The sequence below is a fragment of the Schistocerca gregaria genome, chromosome 8 (genome assembly GCF_023897955.1).
Source record: "Schistocerca gregaria isolate iqSchGreg1 chromosome 8, iqSchGreg1.2, whole genome shotgun sequence".
NCBI classification, from domain to species: domain Eukaryota; kingdom Metazoa; phylum Arthropoda; class Insecta; order Orthoptera; family Acrididae; genus Schistocerca; species Schistocerca gregaria.
In genome coordinates this window covers 256,199,524-256,216,292 of record NC_064927.1, presented here as the reverse complement: position 1 = coordinate 256,216,292, position 16,769 = coordinate 256,199,524, and the positions used below count along the sequence as shown (strand labels likewise).

At 37.7% G+C, this 16,769-nt stretch overlaps 1 protein-coding gene across 1 annotated transcript in view; it reads right to left on the bottom strand.

The window, feature by feature from the left end:
- The window catches only part of LOC126285435 (cubilin-like), a 780,558-nt gene that overhangs the window by 158,704 nt on the left and 605,085 nt on the right, over window positions 1-16,769 (bottom strand). The window contains exons 52-53 of the mRNA XM_049984824.1: window positions 8,949-9,174; window positions 3,279-3,463 (exon numbers count right to left, since the gene is read on the bottom strand). Coding sequence (XP_049840781.1) covers window positions 3,279-3,463; window positions 8,949-9,174 — 411 coding nt within the window. The remainder of the gene's footprint in view (window positions 1-3,278; window positions 3,464-8,948; window positions 9,175-16,769) is intronic.

The following is a 16,769-nucleotide window of genomic DNA, read 5'->3' as shown; positions in this document are numbered from 1 at the left end:
TGTCCCGCAGTTAGTGTAGGCTAAGATCAGTCTGCTCTCTTCTGGCGCGGGTGTCATCAAATATCCGCTGCCTTTCTCAACAATAGTGCACCACATGTCCCGGTTGTCCACAGTGGAAACATACTACTTGGTTATCCTGAGTCCTCCAGACGTCAGTCTTCCTTGGTGCCAAAACAGGTTCCTCATGCGGCATTGTAGGAATGTAACTCTGCCTGGGCCTTGACTTTTTCACCATTTTAAAGGGAAATGAAGACCGAGAGACTGGTTTCAATGTCTGTTCCACTTCCTCCCTTATGACCTCTTGAAGTGTCTCAGTTTTTGCTTGCCGTGCAATCCAAGTGCATCCAAGTGCATTCTGAACTTCCTCTCTCACTGTCTGATGAAAAACACTTGTGAAATCAGTTGCTTCCTCCATCATAGACAAAGATACGGCACTTGGAAGCCATTCAAACTTTTTGTGTGTAATTCTTTTTTTATGCATTGTCTCAATAACTGGCACCTTTTTATCAAGTCATCTGCTGTTTAAACCTCTTTCAGGAGTAGGGCTTGATACATGTACTCAGCAACACCCTTCATGAGATGTGCAACATTATCTTCCCCCTTAATTCTAGGATCCACTATTTCACACAGCTCCAAGACGTCTTGAATGTAGGATGCTGTAGTTTCCCCTGGACGCTGTGCCCTGCACTTTAATTTATCTTCAGCCTTGCACTTCTGTCGTCGTATGTCACCAAATTACTTGCTCAGTTCCACCAGGAATACTTCCCAGCTTGTGAACCTCTCTTCGTTGTTCTCATACCATTGCTTGGCCGTACCCTCCAAGTAGAAAAATTTGTTAGCCAAACACACGGAGTCATCCCATTTGTTAAATTTGGCTATATATTCATACACCTTCAGCCATTTGTTTCGATCTTGGCCATCGTCACCAGAGAACCCAAGAGAATGTCTCATGTGGTGGCACACATTTCTGGATACATCTAGAATTTACTTGAACCGAATATAGTAATAAAAACTGTACAGTTCAACTGAGTTTTGAACTCACGAACCTTCATGCAACAGTTTAGTATCATAACCACTATATGATGGTACACTCAGCTCCTGCTGTGACATTATTGTAGAAGTTATCATATTGTCTTTACAAAATGTGACACCATGCACTTGATTACGAAGCACAGGCTTCATTCAGTTGTAAGTTGATCTGCCTTCCATAACAATAAACATACTCTTTTATCTTGGATAAAAAAAAAGACGGAAAATGGCCACTTGTGTGTGCCGTGCCGACGTCCTTTGCATGTGTAGTAACAAAAAAATCTTGCCTTTTTACAATCATTTCTTCTGCTGTTTATCGAAATATTGAAGTAAGCTGATAAGCCATTTTGTTACATAAAAAGATGTATGTATTACATGCTACATAATTTTTAAGTGATTTACATAATTATAAAATACATTTTAATTACCACTCGTAGACGCTGAATAGAATATGAAAAGAACTACTAGTTCATAGTTCAAAAAAAGGTTTGAAACAGGTCTAGAATGGGCACACAAAGTGAATGAAACAGACAACAACTCAATACTGAACTAACTATGAGCAGTCGGTAGTGGAACTGCGACTTGTGGCCACACGAAGAAGGATGAGTCCGGCTCTGCGAGACTGAGGCTGAGACCAAGACAGATGGGAAAGGGACTGAGGCTGGAATGAGACCAGACGACATGCTATTTGGGAACAAGACCAACCGTTTCCTGTTCCCGGGAACTATAAGTAGAAAGCCATGACTGAAGTGAACTATGAAAGATAACCAAGGCTGGAACAAGACCGGCCAACTGTGGTAACGAGACCGGTAATTTCCCGTTCCTGGGAACTATAAGTAGAAAGCTGTGACCAAAGTGAACTGTGAAAGACAGTTGCTTAGAATTCATTCCTCACTCTCATTCCATTCATCTTGGTGAACCGTTCCTTTGGACCCATTAGTTTACAAATTTATTCTCGTTGTCAAGTGCATTATTTACATATGTATTTTTTGTGATGTTAGACAAACAAACAATGTGAGTAATAGTGTGTGTGTGTGTGTGTGTGTGTGTGTGTGTGGTTTTCTACACAAATGATGATGAACAGCATCAATTATGACATATGGCATTGACTCAAATGTTCCTACTTCCCAGACAGTTGTCAGTTCCAGTTATATCAGCGGTTTTTATTAGTAAGATAATAAACCTTCATTAGATAATAAACAAGTCTCTGACAAGTCTTTTGATGCCTGTTATGTACATATACCACATATAAAGTTCAAGGGGGTTTCCTAGTATGTTACTTTTACATCTTAAAATGGTATTTCCCACATTTTACATTTTACTGCATTTAACATCATTTTTTGAAGTCCCTTGAAAAGTATAAAAGCAGGGTTTCACTGTAGCTTTCACATCTCGAACACATTTACCAATAGAGGACCTGGAGACCCGTGCATGCCCTTATAAAAAGTCTCTCCACGTCAGGTGTCACTGGTATAATGCTGCGCACACATGGCAAAGCTGATGAGGGAGGCCGATGACCAGGCTGCCCCTATTGGCAGCCGCCTTGAGTAGCTGTGGACATTCTGTTTGAATGTTGGTGTGCACTACACTTGTTGTAGCAGCCCAACTTGCATCAGTTGTGGGCAGGTGGTGTAGTATCCAGTGAGTTACTACAATTGGCTGTGCCCTTTTTGAAAGAACTACCCTGGCATTTACCAAGAGTAATTTAGGAAAATCATGGAAAACCTACATCTGGATGGCCAGATAGGAATTTGAACCATTGTCCAATATAACTCTAGAGTCTCTCAATTGCTCCTCTAGAATAAAAAGTACATTTTGCAAAGCTGGAAGTGTAAATTCTGTGATAACTTCATCTAAATATGAAGAAAATTTGACTAAAAACTTTAAAACACATGACAGGTACATGCAGACAAAAATAAACATTTTGTATTGACTAATACAAAGAAAACATCACAAAAGTATTTTTACTAAAAGCAAGTGTAGCTAAAATAAAATGAAGTTTGAAAATTATACAGAAAAAATAACTGTCCATAGTATCATATAAACTGCAGATATAACAAAAATAAATTTTCTAAACTACAAGACACTTAAATGCCACAAACAAATTACACTTTCAGAGTAGCTTTTGTTGTAACACACATTAAAATATTTCAATAGGTCCTGAATTTTTTTGTCTTGGTACCTAGATCTTATTTTTAAAAAGGTACAAGAGAAAATTGCGAGACAAAGAACTGGTCATGTTTACTAACCTCAACATAATCTTTCTGGCAATTGGTGCTGTTTTCCAGTTGAAAGCGCTCAATAAAAGTAAGATTAACATGATAGCCATCAGGAATACGAATATCCCAATCACATTCACTGTTACTTGGGTACTGTTTAGGATAGTTGGGAGACACAAGTTCTCGGTTGTTATCATGTAGGATTCCACCACAGCCTGAAATTTACAGAGTAGTATTTTACTAAAAGAGCTACCATACAGTTAAATACTGATAATGGATGTCTAACCAGTATATATAAACTAACAAAGGAGGATGATTGATTACATTATACTAGTTAACAAAATACTATAGTTACCAAAATAATTATGAAATTCGCCTAATGCACTACCCTGTATACCACTGTTGGCATAGCTGAGCATATGTAATGTATCAGCATCATTTTTGCTCTTCATACATCATATCCACAAAAGTAATTACAAAATAACTCTTTTTTTTCTAATTTAATAACGATTAACGGTCATGATTTATGTGAAAGGATTTAATATGTTGAAATTTTTGCATTTAAATGGTGTACATAACCTTCCTATAATGTCTTCCACAGGAGATTGTTAAAGGTGATGCACTCACAGTTCAAAAGAAAACATGGAAATGACAACAGGCTAAAGTTAGTAGAAATTCGTAAATCTGTACTGGATCGATATACGAAGCATACAACTGTCATACCTCAACAAAAGATTCTGCCAAGAAACTGAGAAAATTCTTGGTCTACGTGAAATCACTAAGTGGGTCTGGGGCTTTTAGCCCATCACTCTTTGACGAGTCTGCTATGACAGTAGAATATAATCATTCATGCAGGAGAATCATACAAACATGCCATCATTTTGCAATTGTGGAGACTCCTTTATGGAGGACATACTAATAGGTATCCCTGGCACAGAGAAACAACTGAAAAAGTTAAAAGCAAATACATTCCCAGGTCTGGATGGCACTCCCAGTTCTGTTTTACAAAGAGTACTCTGCAGCACTGGCCTCTTACTTATCTTCCATTTTTCATGAATCTCTTTCCCAGCACAAAGCTCCAAGCAACTGGGAGGAAGTGAAGGTTAGTACTGTTTATGCAATGGGTAAAGGATCAGATGTTCACAATTACAGATCAATAACCTTAACTTCTGTTTGCTGCTGAATTCTTGAACATATTCTCAGTTTGAATCTTATAAATTTTCTTGAGATTGGAATGCCCCTGTCCACAAATCAGCATGCGTTTACAAAGCATCACTAGTTTGAAATTCAGCCTTTCCTTTCTGTGCACAATATACCGCAAATTATGGATGAGAGCAACAGGCAGATTCGACATTCCTATATTTATGAAAAGCATTTACCACTGTGTCCCACTGCTGAATGTTAACAAGGGCATGAACATATGGATATATTCCCAGATATGTGTGTGACTCAAAGACTTCTTAAGTAACAGAACCCAGTATGTTGTCCTCAACGGTGAGTGTTCATCAAAGACAAGAGTCCCCCTTGGAAGTGGGATAGGACCACTGTAATTTTGTATATATAATTTCTCATATAAACGAAAGATCTGATGGGCAAGGTGAGCAACAATGTGTGGCTGTCTGCTGATGATGATGTGGTATATGGGAAGCTGCATCACTGATTGAGTGAGAGGATACAAGATGACATAGACAAAATTTCTAGTTGGTGTGATGAATAGCAACTAACTGTAAATGTAGAAAAATGTAAGTTAACACAAATTACCAGGAAAAGCAAACCTGCAATGTTTGAATACAGCATTAGTAGTGTGCTGCCTGACAGAGTAATGTTGATTAAACATTGCAAAGGTATTTGAAATGGAACTAATATGTAGGAAAGGCAAATGGTCACCTCTAGTTTACAGGGACAATTCTAAAAAAAATTATGTGTTCATCTGTAAAGGAGGCAATATATAGGACACTAGTATGATCCATTATTGAGTGCTGCTTAAGTGTTCTGGATCCGCCCGAGAGTGGATTGAAGGACGACATCAATGCAATTCAGAGGCAGGCTGCTAGGTATGTTACCAGTAGTTTCAAACAACAAATAAGTATTGTGGATATGCTTTGGGAAGTCAAATGGGAATGGCTGGATAATAGGTGATGTTCTTTTTGAGAAACACAATTGAGAAAATTTAGAGAACTGACATCTGAAGCTGACTGCAGAACGATTCTACAGCTGCCAACATATATTTTGCATAAGGACCACAGAGGTAAGATCAGAGAAATTAAGACTTGTGTGGAGGCTTGTAGACAGTTGTTTTACCCAAGCTCTACTTGTGAAAAGAATAGGAAAGAAAATGATTAGTAGTGGTACAGGGCACCCTTCACCAGGCATCATATGGCAGATGGCTGAGTATGTATCTAGATGTAGAAGCACTTCTGTGATACATGAGATGTGACTAAACATACTGGAATGATGCGGCTGCTGTATAAACCATTTTTATCACTTCTGCTGGGTTTAACAAATGAAATAGTGAAGGCAGCAGACAACTGAAGAGGTAAAAAGAAAGCCACAGAGAGATCCTTTTCTAAACAAAGGATATTAAATTTAATTGACAAAACAAAACAAAAAATGCAAAAATTCTGCAAACAAAGCTGGCAAAAGGGAACACAGATGTCCAGAAATTGAGAATGACAGGAAGTTCGAGATGGCAAGGCAGGAATAGCATGAGGGGAACTGAAAAGCTACTGAAGCATGCATTACAATGGGAAAAATGGGTGCTTCCTACAGGAAAATTAGAGAAACTTTCAAAGAAGAGAGAATCAGTTGTCTTCCTATCAAGGGCACCAGACTGCAGAAAAAGCAAGACAGATCAGTGAAAGGAAGGTATGGAAGAGCTATGCAAAGGAAGTCAACTTGTAGACAATGTTATGGAAATGGATGAGGAAGTAGTTGAAGATGATATGAGAGTTATGAAATTGTGAGAAGAATTTGACAAAGTGCTGAGGTACATGCTGAAACAAGGTGCCCGAAATAGAAAACATTCACTTCAGATTATAAAAATCCTCGGGAGTATCAATCATGACACAACTATTCCACCCAGTATATGGGTTATATGTGACTCGTGAACTGCCCTCAAACTTAATAAAGAATGCAATAACACCAATTACAAAGAAGAATAGTATTGACAGTTGTGAATATCACAGGATCATTAGTTTGTAAATACTGATACAAATTGTTCACGAAAGACTGGAATATATGTCAGAAAATTACATCACAGAAGATCAGTTTTGGTTCAGAAGAAGTTTGGAAACATGTTAGGCAGCATGACACTATGACTTATCTTAGAATACTGACTAAACAGAGGCAAACTTTTGTTTGGTGCATTTGTATATTTAGAGAGAGCGTTTGCCAAAGCTGGCTGGAATACATTCCTTGAAATTCTGATGGTAGCAAGGATAAAATCAGGAAGTGAAAGGTTTTCCACAACTTGTACTACCAGGCAACAAATATAAGAGTCGAAAGACACTGAAAGAGAGCAGTAGTTCAGATGGGCAAGAAAGGGTTATAGCCTATCTCCATGTTATTGAATATGTACCTTGAGGAGCAATAATGGAAAAAATGAGGACAAATTTGGAAAAGGAATTAAAGATGAAGGAGAAGAAATAAAAACTTTGAAGTTTACTGATAACATTGAAATTTTGTGAGAGATGAAAAAGGACTTGGAAATTCAGTTGAAAAGAAAACTCAAGTGTCTTGAGAAGAGATCAGAAGACACATTTCAACAAAAGTCAACCAAGAGTAATGGAAGATACTCAAGTTAAATCAGGCAATGCTGAGGAAATTACATTACAGAATGAGGCATTAAAAGTAGTACATGAGTTTACTATTTGGGTAGCAAAACGACTGTAAATGGACGCAGTAGAGAGGATACAAAATGCAGACTTGCAAAGTCATGAAAAGGATTTGTGAAAAAAGACATTTATTAATAATGAATATAATTTAAGCTTTAGGAAATCTTTACTGAAAGTATTCGTCTGGAATAGCATTGTACGAAAATGAACTGCAAAGCACACCATTGTGTAGATGCAAATTTGGTTTTTCAGGACTATCAGTAGATCAAAATTAATGAGAATGAAGAAAAAGAGAAACTGAGATACAAATATATTAAGAAGGAAAGAACCCAATTGGAAATTACTAAGGCTTACTACATGGAGAATGGCTAGGAGCACATTGTCCAAAACTCAACACTGTATGTATCAGCAATGAAGTCTTCTTTCTTCTTTTTCTCTGCATTTATGCTGGAATTTCATGGGTTCAGCATGGTACCAAATTGCCCTTCCACTTGCCACAATCATGAAATAAAAGTTGTGGAGGGTCTTTCTAAATATTTTCTACTGTCATCTTTTATGATACTACAATCCATTTCTACTGTCTACTGTGGAATATTATTAGTAACGACATTAACTTGAGCATTGGAATAAACAGTACTCACTACAGTAAACCTGCCAATCAAATTTTTATTTACTAAGATTGTAAATTTCCTGTAAACTTTAATATACTGTACCAATGAGATCTTCCATAATAATGTGAGCAATCACATTACCATAAAATATGGAAACTAATGCATCACGTACACTACGGAAATTGCTGTCACCACCATACAGTTTGGAACAGGATCTTGACTATCACATCTTTATAACTGTCAGAGATAGTCTACAAGAAAATCAATTTCATAGTCGGGAATTCATGAGCATGATTACTATCCTTTTCCACAATGTGGTGTCATAGGAATATGAAGCAGGGTAATAATAACTCAGTTCCGAATTGTATCAGTTGTTTGGGTTTATATACTTAATATGTACATAGAGAAGATGAAGAAGAAGAAGAAGAAGAAGAAGAAGAAGAAGAGGGAGGAGAGGAAGAGTCAAATGACACTGGAAAACTCTAAGTGGAATGTAAATATAGGAAGGAGTACAGCTAATCACTCACTGCATAATTGAGGAGTGGATCACTGACAGGTACATAAACAAGACAGAAAGAAATAAAAGTGAACATATCACCAACTTAGAGGTCACTGAAGGTGGAGCATGGTATCAGACTGGAGACGGCAATTTACTGTACCATTTTCAATGGAACCATTGCAGTATTTGCTTTAACTGATTTTGGGACAACATGAAAAATGGAGAACTCAGTGGCCAGATGGATAGCTGAATCAATATTCTTCCAAACATGGTCTCTTCCTCAGGCAGACAATGTCTGGACTCAAAATTAACTTAAAAAAATCAAATTTTTCCAGCTGGGTATCTGTACTAACTATACTGTGGTACCACAAGGACAACATAGCCATGGATGTTAGCAAAAAGAATGACATAATCCAAAAGCTTAGCAATGATTTATAGCTAGTTTATGTACCAATTAGCTGCTCACTGTTTCCTTTTCTAAAGTAATGCAAAGTATGTAATTGTAAAACAAAACTATTACAAGAGTCTTTCTTGGCAATCTTTTAATTGGGCAATGAGTAGCCCCCATACTTCAGATTTTAACTAGACTTTACAGCAGACTTAAAGCAGAGAAGTTTATATTACATTAAACATGTAAAGCAGTTGTAAGCACATATCCTATTCATGTTCATGCAGAGAGAAACTCTACAAATGAATTTGTAGCAGTCAGTGAAGGATTCATCAAATGATTTCATAAATTGGGCATGAAATGGCTAACCTGAAATTACTGGAGATGTGTGTAGACTGAAGCCAGGCCCTGAAGGGTTAGGGCCTGTGTGGTATTCAATCCAAACATAGTTGGTTTCTGAAATTACATCTGTTGCAGTGGTTGTACCTGCTGTTAAATGCACAATCTCTGGGGAATCAATGCTTCCTCCATTATGAATGGCAAAATAATGTTCTTCTCCAGGTCCTCCACGAAGGTTCACTTGGTAGAAATGGACCTGTATTAACAATTATTTTTATGAAACACACATCTGAAAACTGAGGCTACAAATTAAGTCAGTAAATAGATAGCTATTTTTAATAATAGAAAAAAAAGAACAGTTAATGTAAAACCATCAGAACTCTTAACTCAAAATAATTGCTTTAAATATAACCCAAAAGCAAGAGAGAGATATAGAGACAAAGCAGTGGAAGAAATTGTATTTGAAGTAGCAAGTTCCTCAGAAATACCCACCCCCCCCCCCCCAAAAAAAAAAAAAAAAAATTAAGTACTGTAACCTTCATCCCCCTGAATCTGCTTATGGTACTCATCTCTTGCTATCCCTCTACAATGTACACTTCCCACACTTCCCTCCAATACTAAATTGGTGATCCCTTGATATCTTAGCATGTGTTGTAGCAAACAATTCCTCCTTTTAGTCAAGTTGTGAGACTAGCTTCTTGTCTCCCAATTCTATTCACTACTTCCTCATTAGTTTCGTGATGTACTCATCTAATCTTTCAGTATTCTTCTGTCACACCATATTTCAAAAGTTTCTATTCTCTTCCTATTTCAACTTTTTGTCATCTGTGTTTCACTTCCATACATGGCTACATTCCAGGCAAATGCCATTGGAAAAGGCTTCCTAACACATAAGTCTATATTTTATGAAAACAAATTACTTCGAAAATTATTTTCTTGCCATTGTCAGTCTACATTTTGGCCATCATCAGTTATTTTACTGCCCAAGTAGTAAAACTGATCTACTACTTTTAATGACTTGTTTCCTAATCTGATTCCCCCAGCGTAATCTGATTTAATTTGACTACATTCCATTATCCTTGTCTTGCTTTTATTGGTGTTCATCTTACATCTTCCTTTCAAGAGACTATCCAATTTATTCAACTGCTCTTCCAAGTCAATTATAGTACCATCGGGGAAACCTGAAGGTTTTTATTTCTCCACCCTGAACTTTAACTCCTACTCCTAATTCTTCTATGGTTTCCTTTACTGCTTGCACACTGTACAGATTGAATAACATCAGAGGTAGCCTAAAAGCCCAGCTCATTCCATTCTCAACCATTCCTTCCCTTTCATGGCCCACGACTCTCATAACTGACGTCTGGTTTGTATATAAGTTGTAAATATCCTTTCACTGCCTGTATTTTACTTTGATTCTTTCAGAATTTCAAAGAGCGAGAGAGTATTCCAATCAACATTGTTAAAAGCTTTCTCTAAGTCTACAAATGCTATAAACGTATATTTGCCCAAACCATTACAGAGACTCCACCAGCTTGAACAGTCCCCTATGTGACATACAGGGTCCATGGGTTCATGAGGTTGTCTCCATACCCGTACATGTCCACCCACTCGTTACTATTTCAAACAAGATTCGTCTGACTGGACAACACGTTTCTAGTCATCAACAGTCAAATGTCAGTGTTGATGGGCCCTGGCAAGGTGTAAAGCTTTGTGCCATGCAGTCACTGAGAGTACACAAGTGGAACTTTGGCTCGGAAAGCCCATATTGACGATGTTTCATTGAACGGTTGCATGCAATTCAAAAATGGAACTCATTCACTAGAAAAAAATTGGACAAAGTATAGTGATTTAAAAGGATTCTACAGTGCAAAATAAGTTTATTATTCTATCTACAATAATGATTGGCTGCTACAATATTACCACTGACCTATCAATCTGTGTCCTACTACCATCACACATAAAGGTATAAAAATATAAACATGAACAAATAAAATTTTATGGGATATTGGGATTAAAACGAATTTTCTGTTTGAGAAAAAAAACTAAATAGTATAATTCTAGCATACTGTTTCCATAAAAATTACTGTTATTTGAAAGTTTTCAGCAATCACCAGAAATTTTATTTCCACCCAGTGTATCTAGGTCAATGTGAGATGCCCACTGTCCTTATTCCATCAGAATATTTGCGCAGTGAGGAGTAGATTTAATGAACTACTGCTCTGCATTGATAAATTAGAATCACCAAACCTGTCTGACATAATCTGGCTCATTAAACATTATATGATTACTGGTGTACATATGTTAAGCATTATATGATTTAGGTTAGTGAGTTATTTCTGTGAGGAGAAGTTCCCACATTCATCAGGAATTGCCATAAATCAAATCATAAGGGGTGGGGGGACCACTTGCATTTTCTGTGAACAGGGTTGCCACAAGTTTCCCCCAAGTGAAATTCCCTGATATTTCTCTGATTTCCTACAAGTTTTTTAGCATTTTTCCCTGGAGTCCTCGATGATGAATGGTAAGTAAAGACATAAGCTGACAAAAAATGTAAGGACTCCTGTATTTCTCCCCCGTATGAGCAAAAATCAACATCAACATCTTTTGTAATGAACTGTTTTTACATGGAGAAGGTAAGCAAAATGGTATATGTGTTTCATTAAGACCACAGCTATTATTTTATTCCAATAAAACGAAACATATTTGGTGACAAAAATTCTCATTTCCTTGGAGTTGCAAGGCAGATTTAAAATACTTTCACTGATTTCAGAAATAACCTCAGAAAAAGGTAAGCCTCTTGAAAGAAGTGTAGAAGGACTGGAAGAATTGTGTAAACCAACACTATTGGTGACCACTAACAAAATGTTGGTTCTACTATGTTCGTTATTGTCAGATATTACTCTCTGTGTGCTGTTTCTTTCAAGAAATATACGAGTGCATAGCATACAAATCACCAGTGACTGACACAAGTTTCTTCTTCTTCTTATTGCCCATACTTTCTAATATACACATTATTTTTGAAGTGCCAAAATGTACCAGAATAAAAAAAAGTCTATAAGAACTGCACTGCACAACACACTTAAGGTGAGAGAGTCACAATTCCTGAAATCCATCGTCTGTGGCCTCTGGCCTACTGAGGAGCACCACAGTCCTGGGTCCTTGGATAAACAACACGAAGACAGGCCTGGCCTGCGGGCACATCAGTAAGACTAAATCGGAAGGGCAGGGCTTGCATAAAGGGCAGGGCTTGCATATTAGTGGGAAACAATGGGCTTCAGATCAGCAGGCCCGATCCATTAGGGATACCTAAATGATAAATGGAAAATCTCATAGAAAGATGTGAAACAAATACTAACAAAGAGATAGAGGGGCTGGCCAGTACTTACCTCAGCTCAGTACAGCCGATAGATACACAAAAAACAGAACCGAAAATTTACGTTCCTAGCTTTTGGAACAAACGTTCCTTCATCAGGGAGGAGAGAGAGGAAAGAAATAGAAGAAGGGAAAGTGGATTCAGTTACTCACAACCCAGGTTATGAAGCAACAGGGAAAGGAAAACAGGGAGGGTAGCAAGGAAGGAGGCATGGTTGTCAGAGGAAAGCCTAAAGCCAAAGATATTCTACTGTAAGTACTGTGCCAGCTTCAAACCAAAGAGGATGCATACAGAAGTAAAGAGGCATATAGTATAAAGATAAACACAACTATGTAAGATGAAAAGATGCGTGAATGGCTAAAGAGGAAAGAGAAAGAGGAGAAGACTGAAAAGTAAATGGGAGTGAGGTTGTTTATCGTAGGTTCAGTCCAGGGGGATGGCGGGATGAAAGAATTCCCTCTGACAACCATGCCTCCATCCTTGCTACTCTCCTTGTTTTCCTTTCCCTGTTGCTTCATAACCTGGCTTGTGAGTAACTGAATCCACTTTCCCTTCTTCTCTTTCTTTCCCCTCCCTCCTCCCTGATGAAGGAACATTTGTTCCGAAAGCTAGGAACGTCAATTTTCGGTTCTGTTTTTTGTGTATCTATCAGCTCTACTGAGCTGAGGTAAGTACTGGCCAGCCCCTCTATCTCTTTGTTAGTATTTGTTCCATTAGAGATACCAGCAGAAATGACGTGCAGTTTTGGCCCATCGTGGAAGTCCACTCATATGGCCAGATATTCACATGTCACAGATACCATGTTGATGAAATGAGACCACACTGATCAATCCATGCAGCAGATAACTTGTGCAAATACTCTAAGAATTAATACTAGTTAGGATAGGAAGCAACTCATGGTAAAGATGATTGCTGAGCTGCAGACAGGCACATAGAAAAGACAATCACACTCTCACAACTAAATTTTCGGCCACAGCCTTTGCAGAAAATGAAAGCACACAGACATTAACACAATCAATTAGACACAACTCATGCACACGTAACCACAATTTCCAGCCACTGCATCAACAATCTCTGAGAATCAGACCCAAACAGACCACTCCTCATGCCTGCACTGACTACAAGTTGAGAGGGGAGTGGTAGGAATGGGAGAAGCAGTAAGAATGAAGGAGTACGGAAGCGGCACATGTACTTACTCAGCTGCGCCCAGCCAGTGATGATGCATGACATCTCAGTAACTAAACTATTTCATCTACTGAGACAAAAACAACATTTTTCCAGTGTTTTTTTTTTCAAATTTCCCTAATATTTCCCTGATTTTCCTGACATGTTTGAAATTCCCTGATTTCCAGAACTAGTGGCAATCCTGGTGAACTGTCAACGCCATTTGTCTGTGTAAATCACAGTACTCTTTTAACTAAATTAGAATTTATAGTGTAATAGGAAATAGCACAAAATGGATTAAATTGTCTCTCTGACAAGGAACAAAGCAACAAACAATCATCAAACAACTGGGAACTAATTATCTGTGGTGTCCCATAATGTTTCATTTTAAAGCTCATACTTTTTCTTGCGTTTTCAGCAGGACCATTATGAGGTGCCAATTTTGTTTCATTTGTAGATGTTACAATCAATAGCAAATCAAGTATAGTTTTATAAAGATCTATTAATGAAATTTTTGTTGATATTAATAAATGGTTCCTAGCCCATTACTTCTCACAAGACTTTAGAAAGATTTCTCTTCTCTGTATTAGTATGAGATGATTAAGTTCAGTAAAAAATAGAGATACACATATTTCATAAAATCTGTATATATTAACTATGTTTTGATTTGAACTTACAGCTATGAAATTTTAATATATTGTTGAGACAAGAATGTAAGGTGGTGGTGCAATTTTTGACTACTGCACCTTAAATATATTGGCCACAATCCACATCCACATCTGAAAGGATTTCTCAGAGCACACAGAGAAAAGATCCAGATCCACTTTCATTGTATGTGTGTGTGTGTGGGGGGGGGGTCTGACGAAAACAAGATTTTTTCCAGTTTTTTTTCCCCAAATTTCCCTGATATTTCCTGACAATAAGGGCCAGTTATAATGAACAGAAAGGGTATAGAAGCAGGCCAGGTCAGACGGAGGTAGGGAGGGGGGGGGGGAGGGGGGGGGGGGAGGTGCATGACTATTCAGAGCATCATATTCCCTACACTGTCTGCGACTGCACAAAATGTTTCCATGTAGACCACCAAAGTAGATATATTTGTTAATTGATACGAGCTCTGCATTGGATGTATAGAACTTTGCTAAATTTTCAATGCGTATAAGACTTAAATTCCCAAAACTATGTTGCAATAGTCAAATCAGTCAGTATGAGCTTTTTATTGGAGATCTTCTTTATGGGTGACTGTGCTAAATATGTGGCAATCTGCGTATGATGAAATGAATTAAACTATTGTATCTGACAGATCCACTTCACTTAGGATGTCAAGCTTTAATGACTGAAGCTTTCTGATGGCAACTACACAGCAAATTTTCTGCACATATTTCATAAAATCTGTATATATATTAACTATGTTTTGATTTAAACTTATAACTCTGAAATTTTAATATGTTGTTGAGACAAGAAGGTAAAGTTGTAGTGCAATTTTTGACTCCTGCACCTTAAATATCTTGGCCACAATCCACATCTGCATCTGAAAGGATCTCCGAGAGCACACAGAGAAATGACCCAGATCCACTTTAAGTGTGTGCGTGGGTATATATCATCTATTGAGATGTAAACAGGATTTTTCCAGTGTGTGTGTGTCTACACACACACACACACACACACACACACACACACACACACACACGGTTATAATAAACAGAAAGGGTATACAGCCAGGTCAGGCCGGAGGGGGGCATGAGCTATTCAGAGCACCACATTCCCTACACTGTCTGTGACTGCACAAAATGTATCCAGGTAGATGCTCTGCATTGGATGTGTAGAACTTTGCTAAATTTTCAATGTGTATAAGACTTACTTTCTTCTTCTCATTTTTATTCATAGGAACAACATATATTTGCCTGTAGGCAATGTTATTCAAAAGGTCAAAAATCTTCTTATTGTAGTCCACACAGAACAGAAGAGGTTTTCCATCAAACCTGCAGAGCACTTACCAAGACAACAATGTTAAGATCCAACATCTCTGAGGAAGAATGAGTAATATTGAGAAACTTGCACGCGCATGAGGAAATTGTACTTCTGCCAGCTGACAAGGGCAGTGCTATGGTCCCCTTGTCCTGTATAGTCTACAATAAGAAGATTTTTGATATTTTGAATGATTTTTTATTTTGTATACAGACAGATAGATGTCAAACCTGAAAATAAAATCAAGAGGAAAATGATGACTCTTCTGTATGAGTCAGGCTTGTGGGGAAAAAAAAAAACATTAAGTGTCTTAGAAATGCATTACCAGTGAATATCTGGAGAAGCATGAATATCGCTTGTCACAGAGAAGTTTGATGTTTGTTTTACAGAACTTTTTAGATACATTCTGATGTCAATTTTGGCCAACCTAAACATCAAACACTTTTGAAGCAAAGGCACTAGAGGCCATCAGTTTGATAACAATGTTTGTCTATCAATATATGGACAACACATTTTGTAATATCAGCACATGAGGTGAAAAACTTGAAGAGTTGCTGGAACATTTAAACTCTATCAGTCATAACATGAAATACACAATGGAACTTAAGAGGGCCAGAAACCTTCCCTCAATGTATTAGTTAAGAAAAGAATGGAGAGATCAATGGGACATGGTGTATTTATTGAACTTACGCACACTGACCTCTATCTCCACGTCTAGCACGATCACCATCCGTCACAAAGAAATTCAGTGGAAAAGACTCTGGTGCAGAGAACTCCACCTCTTTCAGGCAAGGGAATTTTTGCTGAAGAATTAGCTACAAATAACATTCTAAAAGAGATGGGTATTCAGATCATCAAACTGAATGGACATTGCAGTCAGAATCAACAACACATGAGACTGAGGAAAAGAAGTCAACAATCAGTTACCTACCTTACCCTGGCGCAATATCCAGAAAGATAGTACAATGTCATTCATTGCACTTCATTCCTTGCAACTAAGATAGAAAGTTTCCTTAGTATGGTTAAGGCCAATCTAGGTCTCTGAACATTCCTAGTGAATGCAGCATGTCTTACAGGGGATAGATTATCGGAACAGTCCAGGACAAATGCAAGGAACTGAATAAAACAACCAAGCAAATCAGCTGTCACCCAGCACTGCTTTAAATATTATAAGCAACTGAAATAGGATGAAACCAGTATCATGGCATAAATGCCTAGTTTCTGGGACAGCATAAATATGAAGACTATGAAAACAAAGATGTCAGAAAACCTAAATAAGCCATGGAGTCCGGACACAGTTTATTAAGATCTCACTGTGCATCACATCCACTAGAGCTGAAAAACACTGA